Source organism: Lagopus muta, chromosome Z (genome assembly GCF_023343835.1).
Source record: "Lagopus muta isolate bLagMut1 chromosome Z, bLagMut1 primary, whole genome shotgun sequence".
Taxonomy (NCBI): Eukaryota; Metazoa; Chordata; class Aves; order Galliformes; family Phasianidae; genus Lagopus; species Lagopus muta.
The window spans coordinates 17331713-17349812 of NC_064472.1; the positions used below are offsets into that span (position 1 = coordinate 17331713).

At 39.5% G+C, this 18100-nt stretch overlaps 1 protein-coding gene across 6 annotated transcripts in view; it reads right to left on the reverse strand.

Moving 5' to 3' along the window:
• Positions 1-18100, reverse strand: part of ARL15 (ADP ribosylation factor like GTPase 15) — a 235351-nt gene that overhangs the window by 196358 nt on the left and 20893 nt on the right. For 2 of the 6 annotated variants that reach the window (XM_048931313.1, XM_048931319.1), the window contains exon 2: positions 13247-13303. The exons of 2 other annotated variants lie outside the window; for them this stretch is intronic. In XM_048931313.1, the coding sequence (XP_048787270.1) occupies positions 13247-13303 (57 nt within the window). Of the gene's footprint in view, positions 1-13246; positions 13304-13914; positions 14006-16582; positions 16599-18100 lie in introns of all 6 variants that reach the window. 2 more of the 6 variants (XM_048931314.1, XM_048931315.1) reach the window with 2 other exon arrangements.

Below are 18100 nucleotides of genomic sequence, written 5' to 3' on the forward strand. Positions count from 1 at the left end.
ACGTCTTTTAAGCCTCTAGGTACGACCATACTACATGCTACTGTCACAGGGATTATTATTAGCCCAGACAAATGGACCAGAGTGTCTTCCAGATAATCCAGAGTGACAACAAAATTAAGTAAGCAGTTTATCAAGAGAACACTAACACAACAAAAGGCTGGCTAAAAAAACAATGGAAAATGAATGCAGCTTTGAAATTTCACTTCTGATTTTAACAGAACAAGTTTTAGGCTTCTTAAGCAGTAGTAATTATGTTAAGGTTGGATTAAAAAAAAAAAGATAGAAAATTATATATAAAATAGTCTGCCAGCAATCCAGCTGAATTTTGGGACAGCTGACCTTAGATGCATGCTTTAAATAACTGTCATGAACTACCAATGACAGTAATATATTATCAGCTTTCTAACACCTTTAAATTACAAGGCTAACATACTTGACGAAAATTAATAGCAGGACAAAAGAGTGAGCTTAACAGAGAACAGTAGGTAATTTTCTGCAAGTTTAAGTATACACTGGTTGATATATTCGTAGAATCATAGAATGGTTTGATTTGAAAGAGACGTGTAAGATCATCTAGCTCCAACCCTCCTGCTATAGACAAGGACACCTCCCATCACACCAGGTTGTTCAGTGCCCCATCCAGCCTGGCTCCGAACACACCCACAGCCTCTCTGGGAAACCTTTCCAGTGTCTCATGTTCACAGTAAAGAATTTCTTCATAACATCTAGTCTAAATCTACCCTCTTCCACTTTAAAGCAATTCCGCTTGTCCTGTCACTACATGCCCTTACAAAAATCCCTCCCCACCTTTCTGAAAGGTCTCCTTCAGGGACTGGATAGCCACTATAAGGTCTCCTCAGAGCCTGCTCTTCTCCAGGATGAAGAGCTCCAACTCTCTCAGCCTGTCCTCATAGGGGAGATGCTCCATCCTGCTGATGATCTTTGTGGCGCTCCTCTGGACTTGTTCCAACAGCTCTATGTCCTTGTGTTGGGGATCCCTGAACTAAATGCAGTACTCTGGACGGGGTCTCACAAGAGCAGAGTAGATGGGCAAAATCACCTCCCTCAACCTGGTCATGTTTCTCCTGATGTAACCCAAGATAAGGTTGGCCTTCTGGGCTGCAAGCATTCATTGCTGGCTCATACTGAGCTTTCATCAACTGACACTCCCAAATCCTTCTCCCCTCAGCCTGTATCTGTGCTTGGGATTGCCCCTGTCCAGGTGCAGGACCTTGCACTTGGCACTGTTGAACTTCAAGAGGCTGGCATGGGCCCATCTCTCAAGACTGTCCATGTCCCTCTGGATGGCATCACTTCCCTCTAGTATGTCAGCTGCACCTCTCAGCTTGTCACTATAATGTGAGCTGTAGTTAAAAAAAAAACAGTAATTAATGGAATTTAAGGGAGGGATTCTAGCATACCTCAGAATGTTTCATCTGCACACAGACACACCTTTCTAACACCACACCCATCCCAGCAAACAACTGGAGAAGTTAAAATACTCTGTGCTAAATGTGGAGGAAGTGAACAATGCAACATTAAGAAACAAGTATGAGGTACAAGGAAAATGAATCATACAGAAGGCATTATTTTGGTCATGATGTAAGTGTCAAGAAGGGCCAGGATCAAGCAGAACAACATCAGAGATGTGAAAAAACTCTATCTAACAGTTAAAGGATAATTTAACAGGATGAGAGCATAGAAAACAGATACAATAATGAATATATGAACTCAGAAATTAAAAACTGTCATAGATAACAGTAATTTATATGACTGCAATTCCATCTATAGCTGGACCAAAGACAAATTTGGCATGCAGAACCATGCTAACTGATCAGGAACTTTTCAAGAGGTGAAAGGTTAAGGTTATTTCCCAAACCAGAGACAAGCCTCAGTCATACCAGTGACAAGGAGTACTTGTCTCCCTGTGCTAGCTGTAACAGTTGCAAAGGAAATCACTTCTGGGAAGCCTTGCACCTCTCCTCAGCCATGTCTAGTTATTACCCCCTGCAGTTTTATTTCACGTCACTTGGATGGAGGAAAATGTGTATGCTGAAATACAAGCTTGCCTTCAACAAGAAGACACGATAATGAAAGCAGACAGGAATACTGCTCTTCAAAGAAACAAGGTAAGCAAAAAGAGTAGGTCATGTTTCAGCCTGAAATGCAACATTTAGTAAAATAATTGCACAAAAATTTCTGTTGATTCAAGTCAGTTTTCATGTGCTCTGAAAAAAAGGCATTAAGAGTATTGAATGAAACAAGGTGGGCTCACTGCTTCAACTGAAAGTATTAAACACAGCTAAGAAACTGAACAATTAAGTTTAGGAAGCCTTGGAATAAACACTGCTGCAGAAAGACACACAAGAATTTTATCCACACACACATAGCTAGTTGCAACAACAGCAGAAAAAGAATTTTGAAGTCTTAGTTACAGTACACTGAAAGTAACCTCTACTTTCCAAGATGCAAGCGCAAGACAGTTCAGACATCATTTCTCACATCTCAATGACTCTTAAAAGTCTGTGCTTCAGAAGACCTTTTAATATGGTAATGCACTTAATTACTCGAAAGCTACCTTTTTTAATTTGTCCATTTATACACATTAATAATAGCACTGCAATTCTATGAAGTTACAGTACCTCTTAAACACTACGGTTATTTCTACTCTTCAACAATAGAAAGGAAGTGGTACTTACTATGGATCTTCATATCACAGAAATAAACAGACTGAAAATTTTTGTATAACATAGTAAAAATGATCCAAAAGCAAATATTGCAGTAAAAGACTGACCTAAAATCACAGAACCAAAGATTCACAGAAAAACAGAATGATGGAGGTTGGAAATGACCTTCATGATCATCAAATCCAATCAGCAACCTGACATACAAAGTCCCATCACTGAACCACATCCTCCAGTGCCGTATTTGGAGATACCAACACAATCATTTGTGAACAACCACTCAAGTGGTACACACAAGGGAATAGCTGCACTGTTTTAGCCTGTTAACTAAATAAACATTCAAATTTCAGATAATATCAGCATTGTAAAGTTTTAAGAAAGTAAAACTTAAACTAGGAAGTTATTTTAAATTGACTATTAAGAAAGACACAAGAATATTTTAAAATGCCAGCAATTTGGAAATATCCTGTGATCTGAAATATTACTATTTAAAAGATCACAGATCATTCATTTAACTACCTAGAGCTTTCATCACACTTCAGTCTCTAATAGCAGACATTAATAGCCAAGGAGATGTCCAGGAAGCAAACTTTTTCCCCATAACCCTCTCTTTTCAAACTTCCACAACAAAACTATCATTTCATCAATCAATTTCCCCTCAGAAATCAATCACATGGTCTTGAGAACGCTTACTTAATCTTTAAATCTAATGAATATATGATCTAAATCACTTAAGTGACTCTTCCTCTCGAGCTTTTATTTTGTCCCCAATAATAAGCAATTGTCACAAAACTCCCAATACTTGCCTCTGCCCATATAAACACTGAACATTTAGGTGCCTTCTGCGATAGACCAAATTGCAGAAGTATAAAAAGCACTTTTTGCTATTCCATCCTCTTACGATTCTCCTTTCTTCTCATTTCTGGAACAGTAGTCTCCTTTTTTCCTTTCTTTTCCTAAGCAACACAGCTTCACATTATCACATTTTGCCTTTTTCAACTGCTTAGGCTTTCTTTTTCCTCTGGACTCGAGGAGAAATTCCCATTTCTTCCTTGTTCCACAGTGAACCAAGCTCTGACTTAAAATTACTGTCCACAGACTATTTTAAATAAGCAAATAAATATTTTAAACAGACAATTTAATTTTAAAGTTCAGAAACTCAACAGAGTTTTAGACATACCAGCTAGTAACAATCAACCTTTCTATCTTCTAGGTTTAATAATTTCCCATCCAAGATACAGAACAGAAAAACTTCCTTCACGCTTCCTATTTAATAAACAAAGTGTGATGAGAGTCCAGGCTGGACAGAGCACTGTTGTGGATTTGTGTGTTTTTCTTACAGTGAATTTCCTACTGACAAAGAAATAAGCTGTAAATGCAAAAGCTGGGGCTTATTAGAACAGTTAGCCTTTTAAAACTAGTGAACAAAAAACTCAAAGTGATCTAGCATCTAAGGAGGGTGTATAAGAAAGGAGACAGACTCTTTAGCAGGGTCTGTTGTGAGAGGACAGGGGAAATATTTTCAAACTAAAACAGAGGAAATTTAGACTGAACATTTTTCTTTAATAAGGATAGTGAAGCACTGGAACAGGTTGCCCAGAGAGGTGCTGAATGCTCTGATCCCGGAGGCATTCATGGTCAGGCTAGACAGGGCTCTGAGAAACTGATCAGGGTGTATGTGTCCCTGTTCACTGCAGGGGGTTGGACTAGATGACCTCCAAGGTCCCTTGCAACTCAAACAATTCCATTAAAGGTTTATTAAAAAAATCACTCATCCTTGCTTATTTTCCTGGTACTTTCCCACATGCTCAGTATGAGGCTAGTCTGTTCCACAGCTTTTTGGACTGTAACAAACCTTTCACAAGGTCTTCTATTCTCTAACACATTTTCCATTCTGCCAACAAGGCCTGTCTATGGCTGCTGAAGATGCATCAGGCACCAACTCCCTTCTCCCCAAAATACTTTCTCTTTTTAATCATTACTTTAATGAAAGTGCTACTTGAAAAGGAACATTTTAGGCCAATAAGGAATCTCAAAGCATGTTGAAGATGCTAGCCTATAATCATAAAGAAGCTGAAGCAGCATGAAATTCAGTAGGCCGCTAACTACAATATCTGAGCAAATTTTTCAACTGTACAATAAGGCGTAACATAAACGTATCAAAGACAGAAATACTAACAGACAGAATTAGAGAGGTCTTTTATTCCAACAAAACTAACTCACATGAAATTTTGTGGCATTCGACGCATTTCTTTGCATTTATTCCACCTATTTCCTGCTTGTACGACTTCTTCCCTTATAACGTATCTGTTCTTGAACAAATACAGGAAGTTTTTAGAAAACAAGTTAACTATTTACAGGAGTAATTGTAATAGTAACACTGTTATATCGATAATGCCTTCAAGATACAGTGCAAGCATGTTCATGAGAGCCTACAGTTTCCTCACAGGGAGTGGAAGGGCAGACACGGATCTCCTCTCTCTGGTGACAGCAACAGGAGCAGGGGGAATGGAATGGAGCTGTGTCAGGAGAGGATCAGGTCAGGTATCAGGAAAAGGTTCTTCACCAGAGAGTGTTTGGGCCCTGGATTCCCATGGCAATGGTCATGGCACCAAGATGCTGGAGTTCAAGAAGTGTCTGGACAACACTCTCAGACATAGGGTTTGAATCTTCGATGGTTCTGTGTGGAGCCAGGTGTTAGACTCAGTGATCCTTGTGGGTCCCTTGCTGCTTAGGACCCACAAGGATCTAGGATTCTAGGACTTTAAGAAAAAAAGACAAGATTTTAAGCTCACAGTAACAAAATAAGGCTAAGACCTGATGGACAGACTGATTACAAAAGCTTTCTGCTCCAAAAAGCGTCCTGCTCCAAAAGCTGATGCTTACAAGTCCATAGGGCCGGATGGATTGCACCCTAGAGTGCTGAGGGAGTTGGAGGATATGGTTGCCAAGCCACTCTCCATCATTCTTTGGCAGTCCTGGCTACGTCCTGGCAGGCTGGAGACTGGCAAATGTGACGCCCATCTTCAAAAAGGGCTGGAAAGGTGATCCTGGTAGCTACAGACCTGTCAGTCTCACCTCAGTGCCCGGAAGGTTGTGGAACGGATAATCTCGGGAGCCACCATGGACCAGTTAAAGGTCAACCAGGGGATCAGGCCCTGTCAGCATGGGTTTACGAATGGTAAAGCCTGTCTGACAAACCTGATTTCATTCTATGGCAAGGTGACCTGCTTAGTGGATGAGAGTAAGGCTGTCAATGTGGTTTACCTGGAGTTCAGTAAGGCCTTCAACACTGTCCCCCACAACATTGTCATGGAGAAGCTGGCTGCCCATGGTTTAGATGGGCGTACGCTCCGCTGGGTGAAACACTGGCTGGATGACCAGATCCAAAGAGCTGTGGCCAACAGAGCTAAATCCAGCTGGTGGCTGGTCACGAGTGCTGTCCCCCAGGGCTCAGTACTGGGGCAGCTTCTATTTGACATCTTTATTAATCTTGATGAGGGGATTGAGTGCACCCTCAGTAAGTTTGCAGATGACACCAAGTTGGGAGGCAGTGTTGATCTGCCCGAGAGGAGAAGGGCACTACAGAGGGACCAGGATAGGCTGGATTGATGGGCCAAGGTTAACTGTTCGTATTTCAACAGGGCCAAGTATTGGGTCCTGCATTTTGGTCACAACAACCCCAGGCAACCCTACAGGCCTGGGGAAGAGTGGCTGGAAAGGTGCCTGATGGAAAGGGACCTTGGTGTATTGATGGACAGTTGGCTGAGTATGAGCCAGCAGTGTGCCCGGGTGGCCAAGAAGGCCCATGGCATCCTGGCTTGTATCAGGAATGGTGAGGTGAGCAGGACTAGGGAAGTCATCCTGCCCCTGTACTTGGTGCTGGTGAGGTCTCACCTCGAGTACTGTGTTCAGTTTTGGGCACCTCAGTACGCTGTACACAGTACACAGTGTACACAGTACACAGGACACTGAGGTGCTGGAGCAAGGCCGAAGAAGGGCAACAAGGCTTGTGAAGGGCTTGGAGAACATGGCCTACGAGGGGAGATTGAAGGAACTGGGGCTGTTTAGTCTGGGGAAAAGGAGGCTGAAGGGAGACCTTATTGCTCCCTTCCAGTACCTGGAAGGTGATTGCAGTGAGAGCAGGGGTGGTCTCTTCTCACTGGTGACAGGTGACGGGACGAGGGGAAGTGGCCTCAAGTTGCACCAGGGTAAGTTTAGGTTGAATATCAGGAAAAACTTCTTTACAGGAAGGATTGTTAAGCACTGGAATAGGCTTCCCAGGAGGTGGTTGAGTCACCATCCCTGGATGTGTTAAAAATCCGTTTGGATGTGGTGCTCAGGAACATGATTGTGGAGGGTTGTTAGAGTTAGGGCAGTATGGTTAGGCTGTGGTTGGACTCAGTGATCTTTAGGTCTCTTCCAACCTGAGTGATTCTATGATTCTAAGATCACCCTTCCACTGTAACAGGTCATTTTGTGAAAATAATGATCACCCTGGAATTGCAATTCCTAACACACTGTGGTTGTCCAGTAAAAGCAAATTGCAGACAAATCACAATCTACATTTACTATGGTAGAAGCAACACCACTTTCAGGCAAATAATAATGTAAATAACAGAATAATAAATATAATCATAACAGCTGTATGCAATTACTATAAATAGTAAATATTAACCACCACTTCCACTTGCAAATCACTCGTTAGATTCTTACTTACTAAGCTGTACAAAATAGATGATATGATTGTGTGTAAACACTGAGCAGTGCAGGCAACTTCTAACATATTCAGAAGGCTATCTCTTGCCTCAATTTTGAATTGATCAGCCAGACTCCCTGCAAATTAATTTACTTTGCTGCAAACATCCTGGCTGCACCAATCCTACTTTTGGGCTATCAAACACAAAAGGAAAGTTTTCACCTTCACTGAAATGTCTTTTCTAGTCTTCACATCCCCTTAATAATCCAAATGCTTGATCTGTACAATTCCCACTGAGGAACCCAACGTGCTTCAACACTGTCTTTCCAAAACCCACAATCATAGGCCAGCTCGAATTTCAAACATGTGATGTTGCTAACAGAAGTTTGTTGGAATTTTGACAAATTATGTGTTTTGATATGCACTTTCAATATCCAAAACCCATTATTCATTTCAAATCATTTAAAAAATTTTTTTTTATTATCTTTTTTTTAATTAACAACACTACTCCGCAAACTACACCAAGAAGAGATGCTTAGCCGATGCTTAGCAGTCATCAGAAAAGTCCATGCTCACACAATAACCCCTGCAGCCACTTGCGCCTACCAGAATAGTTTATGTTCCATGAAGACCCAGTACTGAAGGCAAAATATGACATTTTGCCAGTACGTTACTCAACTGTTTTTTTGGAAAGAGAGCAATGCTGAAGATCAGGATCATGACTTCCAAAAAGAAGACACAAAATATTGTTTATGTACACAATTACAAACCACACAGCTTTGATAAATACAAACTGAAAGGCAACTTGTCTCAACAGACTGAGACTCTTGTAATAACAATCTGGGTTTTTTTCTTAGTTCTCCTTCAAGTTAATTGTCTGTGGAACAAGAATGGTATTTTCTAAAGCAAGGAGACTTTGAACAGGAAGGGGTCATAAAAAGCAGACTGGTCAGATGCAACAATCTCTAGATCAGAACAAAGCTCCATTCCAGTATGCGAGTTTGCCAGACAACATTTCATTCTGACAAAAATTAACAGGCTATTTTGGTAAACCACGCATTTCCCAATAAAATAAAACTATTTTTCAGTGGTTGTCAAAAGGGTTGTCAACACAAAGTGTATCAGTAGCTCAAGGAAGCAATGTTGTCACACCTGCATTGGTTGGACCAAACCACTGAGCTGTCTGATCGGAAGATATCATGAGCTCTGGCCACAAGGAGCGGCTGCTCAACAATTTAAAAACAGTTCACTTTGACCAGTGAACTTTGTACTGGGAAAGGAAAGAGAATTGTATTCTCATCCTCACTCCTGCCTTGGAGTGGATGATCTCCCACTAAACCTGCCTTGGCTTTCTCCATTTGATTAAAAAAAAAGTTACAACACTTTCTCCATTTCAGGAAAGCAGTCTACCAGCTCATATATTAAAAGAAAAAAGAAAAAAAAAAGGCTTACTATATAATGTTTATACACACAGAATAACATCAGCGCTTCTCCCTTTTAACTACTTAGGTTAGCGTAAATGAAAACACGTACACCAAAAAGCAATACACAAACACACATGGCTACACATTTGCAACAATTAGACAAACTCTCATCAAATACAGGGCTATTTCATCAAACACAAGTCACTGCCAGTAGATACTCTGCTGCCAGTATGTTACTTTTATTTAAAGCTGAAGCCGAAACATTGATACCTTTCCAGCAGTCCAGCCACACAAATCAATAGTAACAGTGAATGGAACCGTCTGCATTTCCCAAAGGGTAGAACATAAAAGGATTTTTTCCTGCTGCCTTTTTGTGCCTTTGTTTTGCTGCTCATGTCAAGGACATGACATGGGAAAGGGAGGAGTAGACAGGATATGCTATATGAGCTCTGTTATTACTTTAACTTTGCATTTTCCAACGGGAAACCTCGTCAGGGAGGGGAAGAGTCGCACAGGAAGCCTTCTATACCATAACTCACAGGCTGGTTCGTGAACCTTTCCAAACACACTCCCACGATTACCTTCTCTTCCAGTGTGACTGCCTTCAGTTACTACCACAGCTGGCTTCTCTTAAGAGCCTTCCCTCCACCACTTCATGAACAAATGTTAATTCTGTCTTCTTTTAACATCAGAAAAATTCCTTGGAATAACAGTTGTTTCCAGTCAAACCATTTTCAAGACATGAATTTATCACTGTCGTTATAAACAATGACAAATGTAAATTAATCCAAAGTAAACTAGAGAACTAAGAGCACAACATTTGCACCATTTACTATGCTTACCATATATAAACTACAGTAAGCACAGCTTTATAAAACATCTTTTATTCCCACATCTCATTGCACAAATTCAATCCAAAAGGCTACTAATACCAAAATACCCATGACTCATCATTTTCATGAAGAAGATGCCAACACTGATGCAATGCTGCTGGAGTACATCAGTTTTGCCATACTAGGCATGTGAGGAGAAAGCTCTGCGGAGGGCTTTTTGTTATCTGAATTATGTTTTAAATGAGTTTTCCCTAATTATTTATCTACTGATGCCATGTTCTAAATCAAGGAAAATGATTACTTTCTAATTTTTCAAGAACAGAAAGTCTTATTTTATATTTTTTCTTCTTAATGCATCCCAGATCAAGCTTCCCAAGTTTTTCTGCATGGTTCTCACTATTGCAGAGGCTTCCTTCCTTGTTGTTATTCATGACAACATGCAACAGGAAAATCAATAGTCTTTTTGCTTATTCCTCAGGTCATTGGAGGACAGAGGGTGTATTTTAGGATAAAATATCTAGTACAGGATACCAGAGGGTCTTCCAGATACAATGTGTAAGCATACAACCATGTATGCTGTATATGCTGACGTATATGGAATCCTAAATAGTTACAAAGGTAGCCAACACACTACCACGAAAACTATTTTACAAGAAATACAGCAAACTTCAGATTATTTTTCCTCTGAAGTTCATGTAGGTTAGACTCTTCACAGTCATTTCACTACTGTTTTCATTTGGTTAAAAAAATGCATCAGACAAAGAAAAGCAGTTAATGATAACAGCATAAATGTCTGTAAAGCTTTGCTACAAGCTCTTACGAGCTTACAATCTCCACAACCATGGAAAGTCAGAAACTAACACATCTACCTGTTCCTAGCACTCACCCACTAGTGAAGCAGAACAAAAAGAAAGTCTGAAAAGGCTGGTACTTCTGCCAAGATACTAGATGTGTCAGGCTCAAAGGAAATGGAGCTCTATTTTGCTTGGTTGGTTGTTGGTTGTTTTCTAACCCCAGATTTTCCATTTCAGTTTCTTATAAAGCTTTGATTTTAGGATACTTTCATCACCAGTTCTTTATAAATACCTATGCAGTTTTCACATTAACCATTACTGTGTTTCTCCTTCTACCAAGGACTGAATCTACATCTCATCTGGTTCACCTTAAATGGGTACCATATCTTTCTGCAGTTTTGCAAGGACCTGTGTTCTTAGCTCAAGAGAACAAAGCTTTAGCCTCTTAGTCACAGCAACTGAAAGCAACACAGGCACTTCTGATATAGATATCTATATAAGCCCTTCCTCCTTCTTCTAATCTGTACAGGCCTGAAAAACAGGAAGCCTCGTTAATGCAGTAGTACAGCTGAAGTAATGAGTACTCAAGTGAGTTACTGATAAGCAGCCTGATAACAGACTAACAATTGAGATGTCTGTAGTCCAAAGGACTACAAGTCTTTACAAGATACTTACAGTGCTGTACAAGGACATGCAGAACAGGAAATGTCCAAATAATACAGTACAAACTGAACACATGGCATTGCTAAGGACTGGTACTTGATAGACTGCCTAGTTTTTTGTCCAAAAAAAATTTTTTTTAAATCTGTTAAACTTTCAAAACAGCATGCAGTAGAAAGTACACAATACAAGATATAAGGATTGATAAGACAGAAAATACAATGTTTTGTTTTGCTTCTTGATCAGTGCCGAGCACTGTATTTGCAAGCTGACAGATTGTTCACATACCTGAGCAACAAATCCAGGGACTGAGTTACATGACTGAGCAAGAAGACAACCATATGTGGAGAGAGGAACGATCACACTTCATTTCCACATAGTGTTCACATCAGCAGTTTTCTCCATTAACATGGAAACCAAAGCCATTCAGACACTCTCCTCAGTCGGATCAACTGAAGGACTTTTTTCTAACAGCAGGTACTTTTTTTATAAGCAAGCACTCTACACAACAAGCACTTTCCCACAGCAGCTCTTCTAGCTTTCACATACGCTTAACACATAGGGCGTCTTCTCTCTATACTTGGTCCACAGCAGTGCATCTCTGTATGCTCTGAAGCATACTCATCAGCCTCCTCACTAGAGATTCTACCAGTCAAGGAGATCTATCCCTTCCAGTGCTCTCATAAATTATTTGTATCTTGTAATATAAAACGTTCAGTGAAATTAAGGGTTATGCCTGACTAAAGGCCATAACAAAATGTCAATTTTCCAACCACCACTATAACTGCAGCTACCATCACTTCACAGTAAACTGCAGGTAAGAAGACCAAATTTATCTACTTTAAACCTAAACAGAAGAAATTATTATCAGAGAGACTATTCTGCTTTACATATTGCTTGTACTCAATTCTGCAATACACACAATTATATTTGGACATCCTCTCAAATGAATTTGGACAGCTTAATACAGCCTTTTAAAGAACTGGCAGATGATCTGCATACTTTGCAGCCATTAAAACCTCATGCTGTAGCCTGTTCAGATACTTCAAGATAAGCATACTCTTATCATGTAAGAATTTGAAGAAAGATGATCTTGCCGAGGATCTTAAATACCACAGTTAAACAATTATTTTAATGCAAGCAGCAGTTTCTTCCAGGAGTATTTTGTATATACTTTCCAAGTCTGTTATGTTCTCTTACTTACAATAGAGTCTATTAGATGCTGAAAATGGAACACAAGCAAATGTCACAGAAAGGTGCGGAAGGGACACTCTGGGAGACACAAAATCCCACTTGGTACTGAATTCTAGGAATAAAAACAAATTTTAAGCTTTGCAGTTCAGTTCCCAAGTGTCATGAGCGTATGGCTTTTGAACAGCATCACAGCTGTTCAAAATTCACATACCCTTGGCCTTTACCACCTACTACAATAGGAAAGGGCATGTTTCAGGTTTCTTCCTAAGTAGTATTAACAATAGGAGCAGCACTCTCACTCCAAAAGCTCCAAGATTCGAAGCATGACTTAGGCAAGTGTAGTGTAAATAATGTGTAAATGGAGCTTACTCAATTAATTTTTATCTATTTTCAACATTAGTAAAAGAAGCAATGAGGAGGAAGGTGAAATTTAAGGGAAATCAGCATATTTGGGACATTCACATTTGAAATAGCATGAAATAACATTTTTCTTTGGAATGACTTAATTAAGATTTGGAAGATTTAACAAGAGTACTTGGATAACATTATGGCACTCAAGGCTAAGCTTACAACAGCACATACATTTAGCTAACATTTTAATACACCACATTGCTCAAACATAATAAACATTTCAAAGTGAAGTATACAAACCCTTCGGCCATTAATTTAGGCCTGAATTCTCAGTAATTCATGTGTAAGAATTCCAATGTTTCTTATTTCAAGAGGTTGGTAGGATTTCTCTTTACTTTTTAACTGAAGTGGAAAATACTTTTTTTCTGTCCTTGCATTCAAAAAGCTCCAACTGGATAAACCATGCTGCACTCTGCTTATGGAAACTAATAAATCAAACCCCTTCTACTAATTGTATTAATTAATCCCGATCCCCCCAAAAAACTATGTAACTTCGCATAGTGGAGTTAACGCTAACAAAAGTTACTTAGTTAGAACATTGCCTTACCGTGTAAATGCCAATTCTACAAACAGCAAATGAGAGCTGGATACATTCAGACATAGTCTAAAGAAATTAAAATAAAGATGTTACAATAATTCGAGTAATTAAAAATTAACTTCTCTCTCTTATCTCTCCCCTCTCCCCTGAAAGAAATGCCTTACGGTATATTTCTTTATGTTTTTCTTCTAAGGCTAGACTAAACAAGCTGTGAAAGAAGCCATAAAAATTCGGATTATTCAAATACATACTACTTTTCACAAAGCAGCAGCTGCCAACAGCACTGTATTTACTAACTCAGTATTTCATTATGGGCCTTCAATCATCCAATGTTACACAAATACCCAAACACAGTACTAATACTCTGCATGCAAGCTTTCAGTCCCTTTACCTTTATATACTCTGGCTTAAAAACCACTTGCAGAACATGTTCTGCATTTCTAGTGGCATGCAAGAACTTCCATGTTAAAATACTACACTTCTTCTCTTCCTACATCATAATTAAAGTCCTCTTCTTCCTTTTGGCAAAATAATGCAAATATCTCCAAGTTTCTTTATTTCTGGAATCATGCTACCTTCGTTTTCTGAGATTTTCATGTTTAGAAATCTCTACTGTTTTGAATAAATATTCCATGTAATCTGACACAGCTGTCAATAATCATATCAAAAGTTTTTACCCTCAACTCGCTCAACTTCCAATCTGCTGTGATGCCACAATTCTATGTCTTCTGCAGTCACCCAGAGATGCTGAGGATGGACTATGAATTTCTGACGAAACAGATTAAAAAGACCTCCTTTAAATAGGATTAAAAAGCCAGAAAATATATGCAACTTCCCCCCAAACACAAAGCAAAATGTGTTCTAGGTTTGCCATTTTGATGCGCAATCAAGAACAATAAATCAGGGTTACAACGATTTATTCTAAACAGTTTAAGGAATTCTAAAGGAATAAGGTTTTGAGAAATCTTTTCTCACCGCGTGTAAAAATAAAAGAAACCCAATAGAACACTTTTTGTCTGTGTTTACCAATTTCATACACCATCTGCATGTATTTAACATGTAGAAGGCAAAGTGCTGGATGTTATAGACTTCAAACATTTTCAGTGAGGAAAACAAAATTTCCTTCTACCCACCCAAAAAAACTGTGAATGAATTAGCCATTTCACATTTTCTTAATCATTAATTTACTTAGCATCTCTTATGAACAGAGTAAAAAAAAAATTACATGGCATTTTTCTATAGCTAGAACTATTACATTTAAATTTTAAGTAAGTAATATTTCACTGAACTGTCTGAAAGTCAAAACATTCAGCATGAAAACCTCAAATCAAATCTCAACATCGCGGTTGATTTTCTTTTCTGTGTTTCAATGTTATTACTCTATTGTTATTACTGATGAAAGAATGCTGCTTCCAAATATCATTTAAATTGACAGAGTGTTTTTGGGTTTTTTTCAACTGTCAGACGAAACATCAATTTCTACCACTCCCACTCTGAGTTACCCATTAGAGGGAAAAAACAAACAAACAAACAAAAAAACAGCAGAAAAATAGTAGAACTGACTTTGAGAAATCCTGTTATACGCTGTATGGGGGAATGAACAGTACCCATACTACTCCTCACAGCATCGGCCTACCTCACTGCACAGAATCCAGCCTGTGATTCATTACAGAAACACAGAATGGTTTGGGTCAGAAGGGACCTGACAGATCAACGAGTCCCAGGCCCCTGCCATGGGCTGAGCTGCCACCCACCAGCTCAAGCTGCCCAGGGCCCCATCCAACCCAACCTTGGACACCACTGGCGAGAAGAGACATCCACAGCTTTTCCAGGCAGCCTGTGCCAGGGCCTCACCACCCTCTGAGTAAAGGATTTTCTCCTGATGTCTACTTTCAATCTCCCTTCTTTTAAGTTTGAAGGCACTCCCCTTCGTCCTATCACTATTAGACTGTGTAAAAAGTCAGCCTCCCTCCTGTACATCAGGAAGGGCAGAATAAGGCCTCCCTGGAGCCTTCTCTTCGAGCTGAATAAGCCCAGCTCCTTCAGCCTTTCTTTGTAGAGGTTCTCCAGCCTTCTGATCGTCATCACAGCCCTACTCTGGACCACCTCCAACATCTCCACATCTGTCTTGCACTGGAGGCCCCTGGCCTGGACGCAGTACTGCAGACGGGGCCTCACGAGAGCAGAGCACAGAGCGACAATCCCCTCCTTCTCCCTGCTGGCCACCCCTCCGCTGATGCAGCCCATGACAGCATCGGCCATCTGGGCTTCAAGTGCACACTGCTGGCTCACGTCAGAATCTCAAAAGTCCTTCACAGCACGGCTGCTCTCAAGAAGTTTTTCTCCCCAGCTGTACACTGTCTGGAACAGTCCCAGCTCAAGAGCAGTACCCTGCATTTGTTGCACTAGGTTCTTGCGAACAACTCATCAAGCTTGTCCAGTTTCCCAATTTTAACCTGAGTCTGTAGCAATTTAAGCCACTACATACACAAAGGATGATACATACATTGATTTCTACATTCAGTGTCATGACAGACTCTATCTTGATGGAAGACTCATCATTACCTGAGAGCTACTCCAAAAGTAATGCCTCCTATTTTATGATGTCAGCCCACAACATCAGAGGCAGATAGTGGCAGTAAGGCAGTAGAGTCTGAACCTTCCCACCACTATTCCACTGCATTTTATTGCTATGCAATAGATGGCAGCAGAGGAGCAGTCTGACAAAATGGTGTCACACATGGAAGTGCATATGGAACAAAGACACACATCACCAAACTCCCTCATGCAGCAAAAATGGCAGCCACTGACATTCATTGATGCTTGGTGAATGTTCATGGAGACCAAACAGTCAACGTGAGCACATGGAAGCTGTGAGTGGTGCATTTCAGCAATGACAACAGTGGGCCTCCTCTGCTGGTGCAGATTTTTATGAGCATGGCACACAGGTTCTTGTTCATCACTGCACAGCTAACAGTGGTGACTATGTTCAGAAATATTGTTTTGTAGATAAGAATTTGCTCTACCAAATAGTGCTATTGCACTATTGTATCTGTTGTAGTTTTCATGAAAATAAATAGGAGGCATTTCTTTTAGAGAGATTTATGTGTGTAAAGCAGGCGAATCCTTCTGGTTGCAAAGGAAGTAAATGCGCAGCAGCACATTTCCTCTGCTACTGTCATGTACTGTACCATTGAACTTTTACTCTATTAATTATTAAATGAATCCCTTCCCCAAGCCTCCAGTATAATTGTAGTCTTTCACCACTTTGGTTTTGCAGTTCATTTTGCATTATACAATTGGAAACAAAACAATCATTGGATAACTTTCATTTCATTTACTTACAGTTTATTGCTGCTTTCTGAAAGGATTTTACATGGTAAGCATGAAAATAAAAGAAAAAAAATTAAAAACATAACTAAAATATTAAAAAGAAAGATACCTTATTTGATACAATTCTAGTTAGTCAGAACAGATGTCATTTATCATATCTAAAGTGAGAAAACAAGTCTTCAGGTTAAGTATGTCAAGTGTAACAAACATACATTTCTCAATATCCACCCTTCTGCTTAGGCAAAGGGTCATTTCACAAACATGAAATTATTTCTGCAGCTGACACATAAACCCATAACTCAGGGAACAGATACACATTTTCTCAAAACACTGCTACTTCAGTCATACGCTGCAGAAGTGTGACTATTCATAATGACTTTGAAACACGTCCACCTTGCAGTGGTACAATCTTTAATCCACAAGCATTCCATCCATTTTTCCCCTCACTCAGTTATCAGTATAAGCATCAATACAAAATAATTTCCGTATTTGCTGCTTTAAAACAACACAGCTCTGATACAGGATACACTGTATTCTGCACCTGCACAAATTCACAGATTTAATATCTGAATCTTCACCAAAAATAAATGAATTTCCTATCTATGTTAACAAAAGAGCAAACTTAAAGAATTAGAGCATGTTCTGCAACTGGTCACCTGAGGCTGTCATCACCAGGTTAAAAGCAGTCATGGCACTGTCTTGGTGAGACAAGCAGGGGACTCTAATCAGCTTCTTGGAAAGGAAACAAATACCAGATAGCTAGAATCACAGGAGCTGCCATCCTCATTCTACCAACTAACAGAAACATTAAGATTGACATCAGCTTCATTTGCCACGATCCTTAACAAGATACAGCACTTAGTTCCAAAATTGCAAAACCAGAAAGCAATGTGAGAAGAGGACAGTGGCTTTATTCATGTTTGTGATACCTTTGTTTAGTTTAATAAAGATTTAGATGTTCAATAAAGATATACAAATATATGATCAACCCTAGCAATAATGTGGGACTAATGGACCTCCCTGGAAAAGGCTCCTCCCCTTTAATTTTTTCAGTGCATAAAAAACATGAAAACCAACAACACAACTGCAATCAATATACAGATTGTAAGGTACCTATCTGCAAGCAGCTTTACATAAATAAATAGTCAGAGCTTACATATGTTAAAGAACGTGTAGATAAAAAAAAAAGGGCATGCAGCTATGCTGCAGTGCATGTGGTAGGAACTCTGACTACAACTGCTATTTGTTAAGCTTGTCTGCTGAACTCCCAGCAGTAACCTGAAAGCTTATCTTTCTGCACAAGATGACACAGGCCTTCAGCATATTTAATTAATCACATTTCTAGATTAAAATTCCAAACTTTCTAATACAGTTCTTAGGGATAAACAACACTTTTTTTTTTATTTTATTTTCTCCTGTACTTATGCATTATTAGATTTTTAGAATACCAATCTTTTTCTATGCAATCATTAGATAAATTCATCTGAGCCTAGAGCCTAGAAGAAATCTGATGCTGATGGAAAACCAGTG